We start from the raw sequence: 22,631 nt of genomic DNA on the forward strand, positions 1-22,631 counted from the left end.
TGCTAAATCAATCCTCGACTGTTTGATTCTCAGAGTATAGCTGCCGCATGATTTCTTTGACCAGTTCTTCCATACTAGTTTAAGTATTAAATATGCCTTTACAAATTACTTTTGAAAGAGCTGGCTGTTTTTTTTTTTCAACTTTTCCATTTTTTTGCTGATCATCTCTAGCTATAGTGTAATCTACAGCAAGCCAGTTTAAATTACTATGTCAATTCAAGCACATTTTCTAATATTTCATCATCTATTTAAAGAACCCACTCGTTTTCTTCACAGCATTTTTCAAACACAAATAGTCAAATCCTTTACTGACAATTCATACTAAGGCCACTCTTCAGTCTTTTACTTTCTTCCTTTCTCCCTCATTCTTCCGTCTTCATATTTTTTCTCCTCATCTGTGGCAACTTTTTTCCAAGCCTGAGCTTTCTATCTTATCCTTATTAGCAGCTGCCTCCTTCAGCTGCATATACACCCATCTTAGTCCCTTTCTGACTCTTTTGCCTCACGTGACTCCCTAAGCAATCTCAAAGGTCAGCTCTGAAATTTCCGTTTGGCAGGCCCTTTTTCTTTTCTTGCATTCCCTGACATAGTCACTCACCTAGCTTTTGTAGTTGCATTCTCACACAACTTCTAACACTGCTCTAAATTATCCTCAAAAGACAAAAATAAGCACTTTGGTCTTCTGTCAAAACATTATTTCACTGTTAACCGCTATAAACTTTATCCTTCCCGTTACTTCTGTAAAAGATTCGGTCACCTGTATTTCATCAAGCATTTTTTTCTCCATATTCTTATTATTGTAGTCCTAGACCAATGCCCCAAATAAGCAAGGTTAGTCAGTCACTAATCATGAGGAGTTAGGGCATTCATCAGGAGACAACAAGATCTGAAATCCAAGTGGCCACTCTGCATTTTCATATCAGTGTACTGGATGTTATTCAGTTATTCAGGATGGTGGCCTGAATTCAGGCCACCATGGGCATGTCACATGCTCCTCTTTATAGTGCTATATCCTTTAAGCCATGATGGAACTCAACTGTCAAAATAAGCTAGTATTATAATGTACTACAAAATTAGTAAAATTAATTAAGTACTGTCATTTTAGACGTGATGCTACTTGTATAAATTATGTTTTGTTAGAATTTAAGGCTAGTAAAACAATAGATCTATAATGTTGGACCACGCACCAGCAGCACATTGGACAACAAGCCGTCATTCAGAATAACTGTACACCTCCCCAGACAGACAAATTTAAGTCAGTTTTACCAGGTACTTTTCTAGTGAACTTTTAGATAGGTGGCAGAGAAATCATACACAAAGTTATATTACAAAACAATTCAAGAATCATTATTTACAGATGCAATGAGAGTGCAATAAAGAGTTTGGGAAGCTAGCTAAATGATAATACCAAAGAAATATCTTTCAGCACAGCCATTAGCTAAATTTAAATTCTAATACCGATACATCAAAATGCTAATTAAATACAAAATATTAAGTCAAAGGTATTATTCTATAGCACATTTGCTTTCGTAGAGCATGGAATGTTTTTCTCTAGCCTCCAAATCACTGCATTGACAGCTTTATTTGCATTTTTTTTGCTAGGCATAAATATTTGCATTTTATAAACTAACCTAATGTGTGTGCCATTACTCTTGAGGAAATTCTCTCAATATACAATATGTTGTCCAGAATTTTTAAGTGCATTGAACAGCATTTTTAAAATAATAGACCCACAGGGCCATCTTAAACTCCTAACTCAGCTGAAAAGGGAAGACTAAATTACAATGAAAAGTTTTGCTTCTGAATTAGTGCAACGATTCCTTGTTTAAGAGCAGCACTTTAATTACTACGCCAGAAAGCATTTTTACTTTTTTCTTTCTTTGCTAATATGTAATAGATTACTTCTAAGTCTAAATTTAAGATGCTAGCACAGAATGCCAAGTCTCTTGGGAAATTAAAGAATGTCACTATTTCCTGGTATACCTGGGTATTAAATAAAATAATCCCTCAAGGAGTTATTATGAGATAATGCATTCAGAAACAAAAAGTAATAATACTATTAAGTATGAGTTAAAAAAACAGTAATATCTTTTAGCACGCATCAGTGCAGCACTGCATGTTATAAGATTGTGCTCAATGGCACGATCAAAGATCTAGCTTGGAGCATACCATAAGTAAAATTTTGGGGTTTGGTAAGCAGAGTAGGCTGATAAAATAGTTTACAAACAACAGGGCACATTTCAGACTGTATATAATCACATTTTAGTTATACATTAGCACCCTAGTACCAGAGCACTACAAATGGCATGTCAGAAGACACTAGAGGCCCACAGCCTGCTCCAACATTATGTCTATCTAAGAAAGAGCAAACACGCTTTAAATTAGTCAAGCAAAACCTAATCATTGAAGAACTTCCTCCTAACCTTTTTTCGGCATGAATTCTTTTACCCTTCTGGAGAGAAAAAATCCCCAACACACCTGTACAAATACGAATCCTCCCAAATTCTGCAAAGCTGTGTGATAGCTTCTGAATTTTGTTATCATATTGCAATTCTGATTCTTGTTAAGAATACTTCCCATCATCATGTTCATATTCCTAATCTTTTAATTTTATCTGCAGCTATCTCTTGGTTTTGTATTATACAAAAGTAGCCATTCATATATCATGAAATTAAAACACTGTGTAGCATCTTATGCTCTTCATCTGCCCCAACTCCTAGGTTGATTTGTCCCTGTTCACTGGGCAGAGATTATCATACGATTCATAAAGCAATTATCTGTGTTCTTACTGAATTTTATAGTCAGTAGTGCACTCAAGTGGCAGCAATTATTCATTTTAATGTGCCTATTTATTTAATCATGTTAAGATTTGCTTTAATTTCTCAGCCTTTTCTACTGTCTTGATTAAAAGTGCATCCTGAATCATGATACTCTGCTGCTCACCTTTCTTTTCCAGATTATTATTATTATTATTTTTAAAAATATTCTAGTAGAACACTTGGCAACCCTATGTTAAATGATTTCATGGGAAAAAAGAAATGTTTTTTGTTTATTTTTGTTTGATTTTGTTTCCAAGCTAAGTTCCAACCAAAAGAAATTTGTTCACAGCCGAGCAACTAACTAAAACAATCTACCCAGGAAGCAGAGTCACTCTGAGTTTTAGAAGTCCAATTATGTAGTGATTTTTTTTTTTTTTTTAATTTAAAAAATTTTCTTTTTAAAATATTTTTTGGTTCTTTATCAATTTTATGTTACATGAGCACAGTGTCCTCTGTGGAAACCACTCAAAGTCTTGACAGCAAAATATCTGTTTTCTATTTACTTATGCCAGACAGGAAATGGAAGTGAAGGGTGCACTGGCTTTGATTTTTTTTCCCTTCTCATTTTTTTAAATAAATCTCATTTTTGATGGTATATAACTGAAGTGGCTTGTATATATAATAAAACTTTGTGGTCTAGTTCTTAAGATTCTATCTCTCTTTAAAGAGAGTTACATAATACCTTTTTGGCTCTGATACAATAGAAGATTTACATGAATTAATGAATATTTTGTTAGTAACAACACAGCTGCTCTATTGTATTGTCCTGAATATCAAGCTTTTTTTTTTTTACTGGAAAAATCAAATTTACCTTCTGTACTTCTGAACCAATTCCAAATGGATATTTACTGTACAGCCCTCTCAAAGTTCTACCACTGCCAGAGCACTTAGTGTAGCTGTTGAGCTTCTTGATACAACTCAAGTGCAAGCTCTAAGGATTTGAAGTATCGTAATAAGAAAGGATATAGCCCATGTGGCCTCCTTGATAAACTATCTTATTTTTCATACAGTAGCGTCTCATAACTTCAGCATTGGCTTTAAATCAGTGACACCAGTTCAGGCATAGCACAGCTGCCAAGGGTCTATGTCTAGTCATTACAGCGCCAGAGAACAGCATGCCTCAGGCCAGTGATCCGCCAGAAGAGCATGCTGTGGAAGTATACTTAGAGGAGTATACTGGACTGAAGAGCCACACAAGAAACTGTTGAGTAAAATGAAGTGGGGTTGTTTTGTTTTGTTTTGTTTTTTCATTTCAAGTCTGTCTACTCTACATCCATTGTTTGACTGAATAGTAAGGATCATCAATTTGAAGAATTAAAGATTGCAAGGGCCTCTGCATGTTCAGGCCACTGTGGTGCATTAATAACTTTCTCAGTATTTTTTGATGAATGTCCATAACTATAGTCTGTTTTCTCCATATTCTATGTTTGTGCTTTTTAATGTCTACTTTGCATGTTTTCTAATTCCATGGGCAGTTCAATAACTAGGCACAAATCAAATGTTAACAAATTTTTAGGCTTAAGCAAGTTTGAGACACTTAAGGCTAAAGCATTCATCATGATTGTCGATCTTGGGCAGGTCTGAAATAAATGATTGCAAATACAATGTAGCCAATCACTTTCAAGAAACTTATCTCAAAAAATCTAAAAGTCAACCAGATAGAACACCGAAATCCCAAAAAAGAGCAAAATAAAATCACCTGTGGAAAGGTCTTAAAGTCACTGTTATATTCGGTTAAATTTTTACCATCTGCATAGGTATGGATTCATATGCCTAATACCAAAATGTGGGAGAAAAATCTTCTAGTAATAAGAACAGTAAATAGACTACTTGCTTTGTTCTACACCTGCTGCTAACAGAACTGAATTTCAGAACTGAACCCTGCAATATACAGCATCATGTCACAACACATTCAAATTAAATGCAAAAAACCAAACTAAATATGTAAAGATTGCAATCACAGCATATGTATGGGCAGGAAATTTAATACCTGGGCTCAATACCTCACAATTTTTTACCCACTATTTTAAACCTTGCAATCATTCAGAACACTCTAACTGTATTATGTAAGTACAAAACACAGCCAATTATTGCAGAGAGGGTATAGGAGAGGTTAGTGTTCATTTCCCACAGCACATTTACCTTTCAGTGCTGCTAGATTCTTCTGTGGCAGCATCCTTGAATGTTTTCAGCTTCCTTTGAATGGCAGATGCAATATCCTTTAGAAGTGAAGTTTTGTGCTTACCTATTTGAAATAAGATTATGTTGAAAAGTTGGACAAAAATAATGATTTATCAAAAAAAACCCTGCATATTTTCATCAAACATTTTTTTAACATAAAAGATTGTTTAACGAAAAATTAGATATTAAATTAGATTTTCACCGTCCTGGATTAATTACTGTGTATTTCAGCAAACCGGAATACAGAGATTGACCCTATGAGTTAGCAGACAGTTGTATTTTTAAAATCGCTAGACAAAGATTGAAAAGTCCAAAGCTTAACAACATAATTTACAAATGATATAACCTTAAATCCTGTAGAAAAATGGTAACTTAACAGGATGAGGAGAAGTTCCTGTTGAAGAACTCAGCTTTCAAAATGTAGCACATAAAAAAAAGAAAGAAAAAAATGGACAAAAATGGTTTGACTGACCTTTAATTATAATCACAATGCAGACAGCAGCTGTTAGACTAAAAATCCCTTCAATTTCTTCAGAGAGAATGCATTCCATTAATTCATTTAAAAATGACCTGAGGAAAAAATAAAGCAAAAATACGTTATAAATCATGTTTCTTTCAAAATAGAACTGAACACAACAAGTTTGTGATTATGCTACCCTGCCACCATAGCTTCAAAGATACCATGCAGGACAAAGCAGTGGTTATTGGGTAACTGAAGACTACATGCTGCTTCTGGAACTGAGAATATCTGAGTTAGCAGAATGGTAAATTGCTTGGGCAGAAAATAAAAAAGTTTGTATGCAGAATAAGTAGCTGTTAAGAGAAATTAAGAGCTCGTGGACTATTTTGGGGAAGTCAATCCATGAAAAAACTACTGGTTCTACTGGAATCTAACCCACATAATTTGTATTAAAATTTCTAACTTCAATTTCTACTGAAGTTTAAAAAAATATGTTATGTGACTCCAATGGTTTGTTAGTAACTACTCATGCCCTTACAACTATTACTACATGTAGTCTGATTATAAACTGGAGTTTAATTAACACTTTGCTCTAAAATGCATATCATCAAAATTAGGGGTTTCCAATTACAAAACAGTGAAGAACGTTTATAACTAAATATAGCCCCGAAACACTTCCAAACTACATTTTAGATATTGAAAGTATGGACAGACTAACAGAATCAAAACAACTGTTTATTGTAAAGTCTGAGATAAATACTAACTCTATATGTATCTTAAGAGCCTCGCTTTTAGCAAGAGATTACAGTATTACCAGCAAACTTTAGAAATGTTTTGGGACATATATTAAGTTAAGAAAAATGAAACAAGGGAGTCAAAGAAGAGTTCTAGCAACCAAACTAAACTGCAGAATGGAATAAGGCAATACTACAGAATGAAACCACTAATTAGTCATTATAGTGTTAAGAGTAAAAATAACATTTAACTCAGAAGCAATTCTCAAAAACAGAGAAAAATAAAAGAACAAGAGGGATAAAGCAGGAGATGGACAAGATCTGTAATCCTCATACTCCTTAGTGCACAAAACTAAACGCTCTGTGAAGAACTAAAGGGGAAACTGAGAGTAGCAGATGTTACAATAACTTTCCTTAAAATATTTCAAAATACCAATGGTAACATTATTATCTGTTACCAAAACTGAACATCATAAATACCCAGTTCTGACTTTAATTGTTCTTCAGGCTTTTATTGTACTAAGATATCAAAATGAAGTACACCATTAAGAAAGGAACCAACCTCCACTAGTGATTCAGTAAATAAGCTTTGTAGAAGCTCAAATATTGCTTCAAAGAGCTGAGAAAGATGAAACCTCTTTATGTTCTGAAATAAGTATTATGAAGCCACTCATGCATTGCATTAGTTTTATTATATCATTGTGGACTAATCTGACCAAGTATCAATTACATTTCATATTGCTCTTAAATTGCTAACTGACAGTACTCCAATCAGAGTTTTCACTTTGTTGTTATGACTGTTTAGGTCAGTAAGCACACTCTTTAGTTCCATGAAGGAACACTGTAATTTTATTAACCTATAATAAGACTCACTGCAGACTCAATGCAGGTGCCTTTCCCTACCTCCCTCTCAACAAGAGAGCCTGCAGGCAAAGATAAAATAGAACAGAACAATAAGCTATTTACAAACACATATAAGTAAAAGAGATAAGTAATTGGTTCCTATACAGATAGTTCCCTACCAAAGGCAAGGACACTCATACAATTTGTCTGATATTGCCAATTCACTCAGTATTATCGCTGGTATGGGGACTGAAATTCAGTGCTAGAGATTGTAATTAGTAACTGAAAATGTAATAGACACTGCAGAACCTGGTGCAAGATGATTGCATTTGTTCACAGAACAGAAGATCGCATCAGATTCTGTAATGTCAAAGGCTTTTGCATTGGCGTGGAAAGATGATAATTTCTGAGATATTGAATGATTTACCGCTGGACTCTGATTATGGCCTATCAATACAGATGAATAAAAGAAAACAGCCTTAAAAGTAGTCTCTGTCCTGAGGCACCAGTGGAATCAGATGTAAATTACCTCCTGACTTAGATCTTCTTGGCACCAAAAAGATAAATACTAGAAGACAGATACATGTTTATCAAAGTACTCATCTGGTCCAAACTAGCAGTTCTCTCTGTCAAAAAGTTTCAGAGGAATTCTTTGAATTTCTGCATCTCCTTTCAAAAGAGGCATCTAAAATAATTGTGTTTCACTAAAAGAGAGCACCTTGATGGACAGCTGCTGTCTCACAGAAGAACAAGATCTGGATTAGGAAACCTATTGCTGGACTCTCTGGAGTCCTTTGTTTTGCAAGTTCAACTAGAACTAGAGAAGGATTAAGAAGGAAAAAAAATCTCATGACAGCAGAGACAGGGCTATTCAACGCCTGTCAGATGAGGACATTAAGAATAGGAGTTAGTTGTGATAAGTCATGGGGAATGATTAGACTTCCAAGGAACACACATTAGCCCCTTGATCACTCAAAATAACTCTGGTGTGTATAGTCACGTGAATAAAAATTGAGTATGAACAAACTAAACAAAGGAAGATAATGAAATTCACTTGTGACAATTTTAGAAGATAGCCAGGGTACCCACTAAATATAGCAAATAAAAAAACCCCAGTTAAATTAAAAAAAAAAACAAAACCCCACAATGATATAACCCTACTTTTGGGGGCTTTTAGGACTCAGATACTTTAAAACTATTTTGAATTTTGTGATTTTAATACAGCTATAGTACATTTGTCACCTCATTGCGGGTGTTCAATTAAAGGATTAATGCTATTTCTGGTAAATATTTTACCTCATCTAAATAACTCTATATTGAGGGGACTAATGTTTATAAGTATCTTATGAAAGAAGCAAGCCAAGATGTGTGATTAAAGAACTCATTTAGACAAACAGTCTTGTAAATAAGAAGTGCTCTTAGAAGCAGTAAAAAAATGGAACCAACCCCCCCAGTCAATACCTACAAGCAATATATCAAGGGAAAGGGATTATGAAGTAGCGCAGGTAAATTTAGTAAGCACCTAGTTTCTCAAAATTTATTTGAATTTAGAAATTAAAACTTTATTGACAACATATAAGCTGTTCTACATTAGCAACAACCTTGGACAAATTAATGTAGAAACACTTACCTGACAACATTAACTGACTTCACAATTATGGCCATTAAACTGCTTGAAAGAGGAGGAAGGTCTGAAATAGTCTTCGGTATAGTTAAGTCTTTTTCACTGGAAGCCTAAAAAAGAAAAATATCAACGACTGTTGTAGATCAAGCAATATATGTATGCAGAAAACATCGAAGCAAATCTCCATTTCGGTAATTACACTAACCAAGACCTATCCTTAAATAATTTGAAGAAACATTCACGTGTGTTCTTTGAGTAGCCTTAATCCAATTGTGTTGTGTCCAGATAAACAAAACAAATTTAAATTAGAAAGGCTAAAACAAATAAACAGTAGTTGTACCAAGACAAATATTCTCCACAGTTTTTCTGAACAGAAGTTTCTTTCAACTACATTGTTGGTGACTATTTATAAAGGCACAGCCTACTAAACACAAATGAGTATCCTTTGTGTCTCCAAGTTTAAGTGTGCATACATAATTTCTGAAAATAACTTCAGTGACAGTGATTTCCTGATTCCCTGTGTCAGCTCTTTTTGGTATCAAGTTCTGAATAGCATGGCAAGTATTTAGTTAGAACTGAATTTTGATTTACTAGTACAACAACCTGGGGGCAGGGAAGACCCCAGCTCAGATGACTTACTGCAACGAACATTCATAATCTATGAGTATGAATCTGCAGTATAATTCAAGACCATAAACTTTTACTCTGCAGCATGTGTAAAGAGCATGCTGTCATCCCACAGCCCCTCAGCTGATACATTAATATTTGCAGGTAAATCTCTGGTATTGTTTCAGTTCCTTCTGTAACACAGAATCTTAGAAGCAGCTCTATTGTACTCAGTACTTTCTGGCAACCATTCACTGCTCTGACATATCTAGCAACCACAGTAAGAGTATAGCCTCTGCTAAAGCACCTCTGCTCTTCCTTGGTAGTTCTCAAAGCTTCCAATCTTACTAGCCATATTTGCTCCTAACACTACCTGCATTAGGAACACGCATTGCAAATGTTACCCTTCTCCTTCAAGGACAGTAATGGTTCCTTGGACTTTTAGCACATACAATAACCTCTGTCTATATATTCTTCTCAGCATTAGAGCTTCTTTCTTTACTTTCCAAAGAAACAGAGATCAGATATTTGGAAATCCTCTAAACAAAAAACAGAGGAACCAAAAAAAAGATGTAGTTTGAAAACAGACCTGTATTGAAGCAGAGAATGCATAAGTGATCAGTGCCAAGCAAGACATCAGCCTACTTTGGAAGAGGGTTACAGAACCTTATGGGACAGTTCCTTTCAGAGATCAGTGGTTCACTTCTTAAGTTCCCTAACGCTGGGTGAGACAAAGTGAGGTAGGTTTAGAACAACCTCCCTTCCTCCTCCTTTCCCTGAGCTTTTATTGCTGAGCGCAGCATCGTATGGTATGGAATCTGCCTTTGGTCAGTTTGGGTCAACTGTCTTTGGCTGTGTCCCCTCTCAAACTCTTGCCTACCCGCAGTCTGCTTACTTTTTTTTAGGGCAGGGGGTGAAAGGAAGAGAGAAAGCCTTTACACTCTGCAAGCGCTGTTCAGCCACAGCCAAAACTACTTGGTGTGCCCTCAACACTGTTTTAGCCACAAATGCAAACCACAGCACCACAGGGACCGCCAGACCGAGTACAAATCCACAGAGAGACATCTCAAAAACCATATCGTTAATCTCCAACACCACCTAATTTCTAAATTCTTCTGTCAGAGGCAGATAGTGAACTAGGTATCAAGACAACTCTGTTCTTACATGGCTGTATTCATAAGTCTGAGGGATGCACTGTAATAGGAAATTGTGGCAAATAAAATTTCCTGTTTGTTCCATGCCAAGACACACAAAATCCTCATCTGCAGTACAAAGATCACAATTTCTGAACATAGCTCTATTGTTCCAATGTAAAGTTTAAAAAGCAGTAAGTGTAAAAAAAAAAAAAGTCAGCATTAACTTTACCTTCTGTAGCACATAATTTATCTCTGCTACTATTGCAGCCAGGAGAGTAGAGAGTACACCTTGGTGAACTGCTGGGCAAGATGAATGCCAGCACTGGACTGCACGTATGAATTCTCCAAGAGGCATTTGAATAGAGTGAATCAACTAAAACCAAAGAAAAACAGATCAGTTTTTTTCAGATTGCTTGAGTATAATTGAAATATTTCAGCAAGCTTCTCTGTGAAGAAGTGCAGATCACACCTTGAAAGCTATTGAGGTATTCTAGTCACCTGGAATCAGAGGGAGAATCAGCAACATGTTTGGGAAGTCTACTCGTAAATTTGAGAGAAACAAACAAAACAATGGTTGTAACAAAAAAGAACTGAATGTTTTTCAGAAGTCCTGAAAAGCAGACCATCAAATTTTCCAGAGTGATCCACCCATCTCACTATTATCTAGGTTCTGCTATAAAATACAAGAAGCTAACTTTTCTGTGAAGATAGGAGGTTTTGAAGAACTTCAGGACATCATACATGTTTTGAAGCTGATATAATTCAGGCTGAAAGAAATAAATTAAATAATGACAATTTCTCCTCCCTCCCAAGATCATAATATATATAATCAAACTCTTTGCTCTGGATTGAGAAAGTTCATTTAATTGCAGATAAGATTAATAACCTATGAGTACTAGGGTAGTTCAGGATCAATGCATTGCTCTCCAGTTTACTAGTTTTTCTGTCACGATGAGACCAATAATGGATAAAAAAAACCCATTGGTAATGAGGAAACTTAGAAAATTTAATTGAAACTTTAATCAGAAGTCAACTTGAATAACAAGCTCAAAGTGTCTAAGTATAATACATTTGTGTAAAAAGTATGGATTCATCTACACATTAGGTAGTAATTTCAAGTGTAATACGATACCTGAATCCCTTCTTCCTCCCGTTTCTTGAGCCTACGTGCCACACATTCTAAAGCTTTCTGGAAGACGCTCTGTACAGCATGGAAAAGATTTGCCACTTCATCTGTCTCAGTATTCTGAGTTAAAGAAGCTTCAATAATTTCTTTTAGAGCATACAGCAACACTGGAGCACAAAAGTCACCTCTCTCTAGAGAAAGAGATAAATACCACGATATAAAAATTGTAATGAGATATTCTTCAGGTACAAGCTTAGAATGAAACTCAGTTATATAACATAAATAGCTATAGTTTACAAGTGTAGACGATATATTTAGTTTCTGAGCATCCTTAGCTGAAATTTTCATACAGTTCAATCAATATTTTAAGTATAAATCCAGTGTTCCTTCCAGTCCTTGAAGTATAGGGATTAAAATTGTAGATTTCTTCAGGAATTGAGCTCTAATTCTGTCTGTACTGTAGACATAACTTTCCAAATGTGAGCCAAATTTAAATAGTGCTACAATGTTGCCTCCTAGGGCATATATCTCTCTATCTATATCACTTTATACTTATATAAAACCCCTGCAATTATATAATAATAACTGGAATCTAAGAGCAAGGAAGAAACATTAGTTATCAACAGTGACATGGGTCTGCGTTGGATCTCTGCTTGTTTTCAGTTTTCTGAAAAGCTGCTGTGATTTTTGACCATATTATTGGTACTAGCTAGCATAAGGAGTACTAGCTAGCATAAGGAGTAAACACCATTTTTTGAGAAACAGACTCCAAAATGCTAAAAGCAACAGTTTGGCTAATATAAGAAATGTCAGCAATGTATATTTGGAGATATTGATGTTAGTAAAATACTGTACCTGTTTGTATAACTGAAAGAACCGTATCTAAAAGGCGTGCTTGAAATGTGAGGTTTCCAAGGCCAACCATTATGACATCTTTACATACTGTCAGGTAGGCCTAGAAAAGAGATGCAAAAGTATATGAGAAACAAAATTTATGTAAAATAACCATTCAGTAAAACCTAAAAATAATAAAAGCACGAAATCTTAGCCAAGTTGCCTTGAAAGCTGGTGCATCTACTTGGAGTTATTCAGTTTGCAACCTTTGAAAATCAGGGGTTCCAAACAGTTCTCCAAATGCTTCTGTTGCCCTTTCCTCCAGTAAACACAGTTTCTCAAAAGGCAGTAAATCCTCCATCTTTTTTACTCAAGCTCAGATCAGAGGCATTGATACCTAACACTTACCAAGGCAGAATATGACATCTCTACCTATCTTCAATAGCAAAATTAAAAACAGCATACGAAAAGAGCTTTTCCCTAGAGCCACATGTTACATACTAAACAGATTATAATACTAATGTATAGACAGAGTAGAGAATTTTAACCAGTCTTATGTATACATGAGCTGGGTTGTTCAAGGACACTGACTGTGACTAAAGTTAGTACAAATCTTTCGTTTGACCAAAATCTGAAAGGACCCATAGCTCAGTGCTAAAATCCACCTTGTGTTAAATGATATGTCAGGGGAATGTGACAGAAGACAATTCAAAACTAGCTAACCACCCCCCCAGTATAATCAAATGCTTTCTGTGAAGGGCAAATTAAGGTAAGGGGTAAGGGACACTGTCAGTGGTGACACTGGAGTTTGTATCAGAGGGCCTACCAGCCCCACTCAACAAATCAAGAGTTTGCCTAAAGAGAACGGCCCCCCAGTGAATCCCTGCCCATAATAGCAAGTGCAAAATTGAGTAATGGACCAAGCAGAGAAGGAAGGGTGAAACGGGAAAGAATGAGATATGTCATGAGCAAAGTGATAGAGAAATGTCAGTGGAAAAAGACATCCCAGTCCCTTCTCATATACAACAGTATTAAAGAAGCAACCCTAATTATTCTATATTATATGGATATTTTGAGACAAACTAGGTCTGCTTTTAATGCCAGCATTGTTACCAAATATACACTCTAAACAATTAAAAAGCACAATCAATACCTCATGCCAATAAAAAAACAGTAAACAAGGTGAGAAGCAAATAGGAGCTGCTTAACAAGCATGTGGCTTATTACAGGAGATGCAAGAGGCCTGGATTCTCTTCTTGACTTCCAGACAAGTCACATCAGTCTTTACACCTCAGTTTCTTCTCTGGAAATAATGATGCAAATAAACTTTAAGATCTACTAGTAAAGATCGTTGTGTTTCATTATTGGCTAGTCAAGTAATATGTCAGATGGGTTTACAGGTGACAACTGCCCATCTTCTTGCTTATCAATAAAGTTTCATTTTAATTTCGTATTCAAACCGAGGAAATTGATCGTAAACATTCTGATAATGCTGTTAAAGATTCCGTATTTTGTGTCTTGTCTTTCTATAAGCTTGAGTTCTGCACCTCCAAACTTTTGAAAAATAGCCACAAGAGTTATGACGTGCATACCAAATTTTTCATTCAGAGAGAAGATAATAGCATATAAAACACACAAGAAACCTGTACCATGAACAACTACAACACTTGTTTGAGTTTCCTATCTCTTTATATCTTTCAAAAAGCCATTTGGATGCAGCAGCAGGATTTAGTACAGGACTGACCTCCTCATTATTAAATTCCTAGGTAACTTACACCCTACCTCTGCTGACTTCCAAAGATACATTCTATGGGACTGAGCACTAGAATGAAGCATACTGAATTCCTCAGGGTATAATTTTACCTATTTCTTTTGGGAAACACGAAGGAAAGAAAGAAAGGAAGGAAGCCAGCAAGCAAGCAAACATGATTAGATCTAAATCCTCTCTCATAATTACACCACCTTCCTGGTCCTCTAAGTTATCCTCTGTTGTGCTATTCAACACAATGTATGCAGCTACAGTGATTCTATGTCATTTCCAGGACCTTCTACGCTACAGAAGAACAAGCTATTAAGTGCTAGCATACCAGGTAACTATACGCTTGTTTTCAGCAACTAATTTTCTTCTCCTTTTCAGAACTGAGATTCAGTGACAATCTTAAATTTATGTTAATGCACTTTTCATAAAACAGCATAAACATTATCTTTATTTAATATGGGGGATGAGAGACTGACGACAAGAATTACTTGTTAGAAATCTAAAATTTGGTACACCCAGGTTACATTGCCTGCTGTGCTAGAAATTTCTTGAGTGGGCATTTTCATGAGTGTGAAACATAAAACATGTTCCATCTTCACTTCAACAGATATGATGAGAATATATATTATGCACTGGTAGGTGAAAAAAGTCTAGATAAGAACAAGGTATTGGTGACTCCAACTACTTGATTTAATTGCTAGGGTATGCGCGATTATATTTTTATATTTTTATATTTATACAATATAAATGTTATAACTAAACTCAAAGCAATTAAAAAAAAAAAAGTGTGTGATTTTAAGCAATCAAAGGAATAGCAAAAGCACAAAACTGTAACCTCAAAACAATCAGGACTGTATTTCATTAGCTCATTAACTTGCTGGGCTCCAAAAAGTCCAGTGCACTATGTTTGTCGGTATACAATTGCTACATATATGGCTTTTCAGATTGGTAGCAGTTTGATTTATGTTATAAGAGACCTCTAACCTGGATAATTAATTCAGAAACATTACTGTATTTTGAAATGCCATCTTCTTGATTACTTGGTAGTATAAAAGGTACAACTTGACTTTCTATCCAAGCACCTGTCTCCTCCAGAAGTGAGAGGTAATCTTTTCCTTCTTCAGAAAACTGGAAAAAAAAATTAGAAGAAGATTACCAATTGTCTTTCCAATTCTTTTGGAATTTCCTTATACTGTCAGCTGTAACTCCAGCTTATACTGAAAAGGTATAACCATACCTTGTTCTGAAGATGAATACTCAACCTGCAAAAGAGGCTGAAGGCTCTTAGGCCAGTTGCTTGATTGCAGCTACCAGAACCTCCATTATTTGCTTTCAGAATTGAGCCAAGAACCTCCTGAAATATCAAGGTTTACATTTATATTTTCCAGAAAATCCTTTCAAATGTTTCTTTTCTCAACAGCTTTAAACAAAAGATTTAAAAAACAAACAAACAAAAAAACCCCAAAAAACCAACAGGCATACTTTCCATTACTTTCATTTTGCAATGCCATATCTGATTTTCAGACTATTCCTTACATGTACATTCCAAAAGTCAGGTCTCTTAAAAATGCTCAACACTAGATCACAGAAATTTGGAGACACCTAAAAATGACAAGCTGGTTAAAATCTGCCATTTATAAACAATTCTGAACTAATATACTTCTAGTTTAGAATATTCGTTTGAAGTACAAATTAAAAGGAAAACCTTTTTATAGAGGGGAAGAAGGGATCACGAATCTTATTTATGTATTCTTGCAGGCCTTTAATTTGATTCAGGCAATATATGATATTAAGCACTCTTTTATAAACACTGTTATGGTAAGGAGAATACTACCTTTGCAGCACTGAGAATTTTCAAAAGCTTCTTCAGTTTCTTTTTAGGAACAGAGAGTAGGCAACCACGATTAACAGGATGAGTCAATAAATATTCAATGTAATCAATTGCTAATTCTGGCTTCGATTCATGTGTTACATTGATACGTACTCGTCGTTCAGATGTATTAATACTCTAAATAAGAAAGCACAAAACCAGTACAATACTGTTAGTATCTTACTTTACAACTAATTCCAAAGCAGAATAATATGGCATTAAAGAGGTTTCTTCTATTAAAAAAAGAAAAAAAGCACAATGCCTTTACGTAATCTAGCAGTTCCTTAATTCTTTGACATATGCATATGCACACCTTTCTTGGGGTTAGCGCGTCAGACAACCAATCACAGGCTAATTCCATAATATGTCCCACTTGACCCCAGCGACACATGCAGTCTATCAGGGTAGAATATTTGCTTTGGTCAGCTCCATTGTCAATATTTTTGAGTCTGGAGATCACACCACAGCTTAAAAGAAAACAAACAAAAAATAAGAGATGCATTAGCTTTACATCCAGTGCAGAAATAATTCAAAGAAAATCAACCAGTATAATACCAAAAAAGATTCACCAATGGCTCAAAGGCATATTTGCACCTCAAAGATTTTACTAACTTATTGAATTTGTTTAGTGGATTAATTTATCCAAACGGGCATTTAATATGTCAAGTTATGAAAAATTAACAAATACAGTCAACAAGAGATTTCTTGTCATTCATCTTTTGGATTTAAAAATAGTACCTGAATGTAGGAATAGCAGCAGGGGGCATAAAGGATGCCAGAATAACCAATGGAGTCACGCAACGCTCATCCTAGGATAAAAAAAGTATATGATGTACATGTACAGATGCACACAAAACTAAAGAGACTACTGAAAAAGTATGATTAAATTATCTCAAATTAAGGATTTCCTTTTTTCCCTTTTTTCACTAGAAATGGAACTGAAAGAAGCTCATAACAACATGTGGCTTGCAATCTGAAACTTCTGATTCCTATTCTCAGAGGTCAATTATCAATTATCTTATCATTCAGCTTTCTGACAAACTGTCAGAACAACTACCATGAATAATTATGGCTCTATTAGATTAATAACCATTGCAAAAGAAATAACAGCTCTACCATACATTTTTTCTAGTAGAGGCTAATATTTAATTGTACAATCATGACGCTATCTAACTCCTCTCAAGTAACTACTGCCTTAAATGAATATTCATTCACATCAGAAATTTATAAAAAAGACTCTAAAGGAAAGGGTGCTTATATAACAATGGTAATGTAAAATGCACTACAAGTCGTTACAACACATCATAATAGAAGGTCTAGACGATGACACAGTCTCACTCGGATTATATAGAAACCAATCTATGTGAAAGACTCTTCAAAAATAGTGTATCTGTATGTCCAAGCTTCATGAATACAATCAAATGAAATTATTACCTACTTAAGATATTTGAAGGGCTAAAACCTTTTCAAGATGATTTTTAAAAGAACATTTAAAAATATATTTGTAGCTTTTCAGGAAAGAGACACGCTGCTTCAATCTGTAGTCTTTTAGAAACTAAGCCTCTGATGACAGGTCTTTTTAGATCCAAGCTACTTAATCACTGTAAGAATATCAAAGTCAAAGAGGTTGCTTGCTAAAGCTGGATATCCTGTCTGCTCACCAGAACCTTTCAGGAGGGATGGTACATCCTCTACCAAAAAATATTTGGAATGTCTTTGACAACTTTTGTCTCTGACAAATGCTTTCAGGGTAGAGAGAGCATTTGGTATATGTGTGCTGCACAATATTATGTAGCAATTAATTGCTTTCCACTCCCTGATTATCTAAAGCAAATGTTCTTAAGTGTAACAGCCAGCATAACTCAGTATACTTCAGCATAAAAGCCATAAACAAAAAAAGACGTCCAGTAGATAATCTTTCCAAATGCACTACAGGGTGCAGCAGATACTATTAGCCACTATCAAAAGACAGCATCCTGAAGAATAACACTAGAACAATTAAGCAGATCAAGGATACTGAAAATATGAAAATGACTGATTTTAATTAATTGCTTATATGAAACCCAAACAATAAATAAGTGTATCAAAAGGTCATTAAAGAGTAGAATCAAATTAGTGGAAACCAAACACAAGAAAGTGAAAAAGGAGCCTCAGCTGCTTCAGCTGTCTGTTCCAGCAGCTGGATCATAATAAGAAGCGGTGGTGGTGGAAGGGTTTTGGGGGGAGCGGGTAGAAAAACATGTGGACTCTCATCTACACTGAGTATTTATTCTCCAACAGCATATTTTCAGTTACTGATTTAAAAAAGTTCCAAAAACATTCAAAAGAATGGAATCCTATTAAAACATTACAAGGAGAGCAATGTATTGCATAAGTATTTCTGTGCTGACTATTCATATAATGGTTCATCAGTCAGATATTGCAAATGGAGAATAGCTTCTACCCATTTGTGGAATTCCAAGAAACTTGCTCTTGTTTATGGTTTATAGCGACAATAAAAAAGAATACTTAATGCCAGGAAAATAGATAAAAGACATAACACATGAAAGCATCTGAAGAAAATACTAAGCACTTACAGGAAAATTTAGGCTTTCTTTACCTTAAATACTTTAAAATATTCAGGAAGTACAGAAGCAAATTTTCTGATAGCATAATCTTTAGCATCTTCATTGTGATCTAGTGCTTTGTGAATACTTCTCCAGAGAATTACAGTAATCTCCAACAAACTTGCCATGCTGGACACATCATTTATTGACAACACATTATTCAACTCCTGAAATACAAACACTTAGATGATATTACCTATTATATTCTCAAATATAAATTTAGGTTAAAGTAAGGTTACAAAAAAACCTGAAAATCCTTCTATTAATTTCACAAAGGCATTGTGTTTGTTGTATAACATGAACTCCACAATTCATTCTTACTCTCTATATATAACTTGAGTCATCTTGTGATGTTAATTTTTTGAATAATTTAATTGCAGAATCAAACCAATTTATAATTAGTACTGGAATTAGGGAGGTATTCATTTAAAATATGCTTCATATTTCTTCTATCTTATTCTAGCTACTTCACCAAATTTCTGCTGTTGCAGGGCATGAAAACACCATAATGGCAGTTCTCCCCTCCTAATTCCACAGATGCCGAAGTGCTTTCCTTTAGATTTCTGTCATATCATTAACTGCCTATGTCTCAAATTAAGCACCACAGAGAAAAAGTTACCATACTTATATCATAAAGTGAACTTTCTTACACTTGTATTCTCCTTTTCACTTTCACCATCATCATCATCATCACCACTATCATGAAGACTCTCTTTCATTGCTTTCTGGATGCAGGCATTCAAGCAGCGCCGAATAGTAAGCATCAATTTAGCTACATTTAAATATGAGAAGAATAAATTAGCCATTTACTGTTTGTTAAGAGTGTTGCTAGTAAATGCTTCTAAGTGTAATGCTGGAAAGCCAGTCTGAAAAGCAAGCAACAGAACCAGAAATAACTAGGAAAAAAAAGATAAAATTTCCTGGTAAAAGGAAAGGGAAAAAAATGTGAAAATGTTTTATATCCTCAAGTATGAAGACAAAATGGCAACATTATCACCAGGTTCTATAATTTTGTTTAAAAAGCCTACTCAAAAAAACCCAAAAAACAACCACCACTTTATCAAATCAGGATCAGAGGAAGCTCCCACAACTCCTACATTCATCTGGCATAGCTATTAATTTAATGACCTATGTTCAATAATACATCCCCTCCAATATCAATTCCAATTATTTAGAAAAGATGTAGTAGCCTAACCATTGCAATCCTTAATGAGGAGCTCATCTCTAGATAAAAGTGAAAGGGTTATGTCCACTCTGGTGAAAGTACGACTAGCTGAAATACACTAGCACATGTTATTTCAAAACTACCTTAGCAAGGTAATCAGTCAAGGGGCAACGGCTTGAGCATTTTACCCAAGTCACTCCCTGCTGACTACTTTGTTTGTATAGTATCAGAACTCCTCTGAAACAAAATTTTCCCGATTTTACTTGGTTCAATAGCACTTTTATAAAAAGCAGCTATACTCTGTGCAGTACATACCCTTTTCACTGAAAGTTTCTGAAGCTTTTAATAGGAAGGAGGGCTTTATAGATTGTTCTCTGAGCAACTTGAAAATACTACTGATCCACAAATCCCAGATAATCAGATTATCAGACATAAATATTTTTCACCTTCTATAGAATCTTCCACATAAAGATCTCCAATCACTTGATTTTATTTTACTATTTCTGCATGATAAATAAATATCAACTTAGATAGTTTAAAGCTACATGTGAGGAGAAAGGGGAAAAGAGAGACCAAATAACAACACTGACTAGAGAGTATAGTACAGCACCTAAGAGTAGAAACAAAAAGCTTTGGTCTCTTCGTTGTTGAAAAAGCTTATGACTGTTGTCACCAGGGTTCATTGCTGGTGCCAAGAATTTCAAAAACTACAAACTAGTACTATACTAAAACCAAAATATCTAGCAACAACGTACCACCATTAGAGAAAAAAAATTTAAAAGCAATTACATGGTGTGATATTAGTATTTCCAAAGACTCATAAGGTTTTTTACTTTACCTATATTGGTGGGGGCAGTATATTCATAAGCATATTGATAGAACTTTCTAGCTGCTGCTGAATTCATCTGGATTAGAGTAACGCAGCGCTCACACCACACATCCTCAGGTTGGTTAATGGGAAAGAAAGAGTTGAATAAGAGATTCACAATGCGTCGTGACACAGGCCGTGAATCAACTTCAAGACGAGCCAGAAGATGCTCCATGGGACAGATTTTCCAGAACTTTTTAAAACGAGAAAAAGATATTAAAGGAGTTAAAAAAATAAACAGGAAAAAACAATCACCTTTATTAAGTGTTGTCCACATCAGAAGTCTCAATAAATATAAATAGCATTTACCAGAAAAGCATGAGCATTTTTAATGTTTACCAAAATACCAGTGTTTACTTGAGGTCATATATTGCTGCAACAATGCTACTTTACTGTTCTGACGCACCTCTAAATCTCCCGGTATCTCTGATAGACCGCTAAAATTCTGGTTCAAGCAATTCCAGCTCAATATACCTGCAGTGCTAATGCAATTCCATAGGTATAGGGAAGAATTGTTTACTCTACAAGGATATCACCACAAAATATAATTATTTGTCATTATGTGCCAGGTTTCATATTCTCATCATAGGACAAAGTAGGACCAAACTACCTACAAATATGGCATATGCCCTAAAAACCTGTATAGAACAAGACCCTTTCCAAAACCATCCCAAACCATAAGTGCATCCCATCGTTAACAGAGCTCTAGCTTATTTGTAACACAGTAATCAAACGCTATGAAATTCAGAAAGAATAAACAGAAGTAATACTACTCACGTTTGTAATTTTTGTGAGAAGATCTTAATTAATTATGCTGTGCACTTTCAGATAAAAAAAAAACAACAAAAAAACAACACACACACCCCACCCCCCCCCCCCGGGGTTTTTTTGTATTGAAGAATATTATTTCATTCTTGAGTAGAAATATTTGCAGCAAATTTGGAAGGTACTGAGGTGGTCTAATCTCCATATATATCTTTGAGATCTTGTCATCAAAGCTGGAATGCACACATTTGGCAAGTAGGTAGTTCTCGTGTTAGGGATAGATGTGTTCCTTGAGCACTGAAGCCTTAAAAATCTGACAAAGTATTTATTTAATTCTCTCCTGAACAACAGAGATGCATACCTCTGACTTCATATAGTGTATGTGCCTAGCACAAGATAAGCATGTCCTAATAATTAGGCTTAGCAAGAGACAAAAACATGATTAAAATAAAATATAAAATTGAAATTAGGAAACCATTAACAGCAGAGACTGGAGAAGGCGCTCAAAGACACTGTAATGCCTAAGGCTGGACACCTAAGTATAACCCTAAATAAGGCTCCACAACAGAGCACAAAGTTTGTTCAAAATCACTATAAAAAGATATCAAAATCCCGAAGGACATTTCCACAAAAGACAAACAGAAATTAGAAAAATAGGTAAACAAAAGTAAAAAAGCAATTCAGTAAAGGCATTAAGGTTTTAGAAGGTGAGAGTCCTGACTTGAGCTAGCGAGCTGAAGTGTGGCGGTACGGACTGCTCTGCCCTGGCACGCCCACGAGAGGGCAGGGAAGACAGAAACATGCTGAGAAAAAGCTCTGCTGAGTGCTTGTGATGCCAGCAGCCACTGAAAAAAAGCAGGCAAGGACAGAGATGCTACTGGACCTACCAATCATCCCAAACTAGTCAAAAATGTGGGGGAGAGGAAAAGGAGAAGAGCGTACTTGGCTCAACTAAGAAGCAAACTTTCCAGCATGTCTACAAAATCTCTGCTGTAGTAATATCCAGATGCAGTACTATCTCGTATAGCTAATTTTTCTGTGGAGAACAGCTCTGGAAAGGCTGAAAGCTCACCAGGACTAGTTACAGTTTCTTTATTTATTTTAAAAGATTTTTAATGGATAACATGATTTCAGTAGAATTCACAAATCACTGGAAAGAACTACTTCTATACTACTACCTACATTTGGATCAAAACCTTTAAAATGGACCGAAGTGACTAATAGCGACAGAATCC

General features: G+C 35.2%; 1 protein-coding gene across 3 annotated transcripts in view; it reads right to left on the minus strand.

Annotated features, from left to right (window-relative positions):
* The window catches only part of NCAPG2 (non-SMC condensin II complex subunit G2), a 55,385-nt gene that overhangs the window by 2,579 nt on the left and 30,175 nt on the right, over window positions 1-22,631 (minus strand). For all 3 annotated transcript variants that reach the window (XM_075492396.1, XM_075492395.1, XM_075492397.1), the window contains 14 exons: window positions 20,602-20,824; window positions 19,249-19,370; window positions 18,592-18,765; window positions 16,731-16,801; window positions 16,306-16,459; window positions 15,957-16,130; window positions 15,360-15,476; window positions 15,107-15,250; window positions 12,385-12,484; window positions 11,536-11,720; window positions 10,633-10,776; window positions 8,668-8,771; window positions 5,473-5,570; window positions 4,962-5,064 (listed from right to left, as the gene is read on the minus strand). In XM_075492396.1, the coding sequence (XP_075348511.1) occupies window positions 4,962-5,064; window positions 5,473-5,570; window positions 8,668-8,771; window positions 10,633-10,776; window positions 11,536-11,720; window positions 12,385-12,484; window positions 15,107-15,250; window positions 15,360-15,476; window positions 15,957-16,130; window positions 16,306-16,459; window positions 16,731-16,801; window positions 18,592-18,765; window positions 19,249-19,370; window positions 20,602-20,824 (1,913 nt within the window). The remainder of the gene's footprint in view (window positions 1-4,961; window positions 5,065-5,472; window positions 5,571-8,667; window positions 8,772-10,632; window positions 10,777-11,535; window positions 11,721-12,384; window positions 12,485-15,106; window positions 15,251-15,359; window positions 15,477-15,956; window positions 16,131-16,305; window positions 16,460-16,730; window positions 16,802-18,591; window positions 18,766-19,248; window positions 19,371-20,601; window positions 20,825-22,631) is intronic.

The sequence above is a fragment of the Mycteria americana genome, chromosome 2 (assembly GCF_035582795.1).
Source record: "Mycteria americana isolate JAX WOST 10 ecotype Jacksonville Zoo and Gardens chromosome 2, USCA_MyAme_1.0, whole genome shotgun sequence".
Lineage (NCBI taxonomy): Eukaryota > Metazoa > Chordata > Aves > Ciconiiformes > Ciconiidae > Mycteria > Mycteria americana.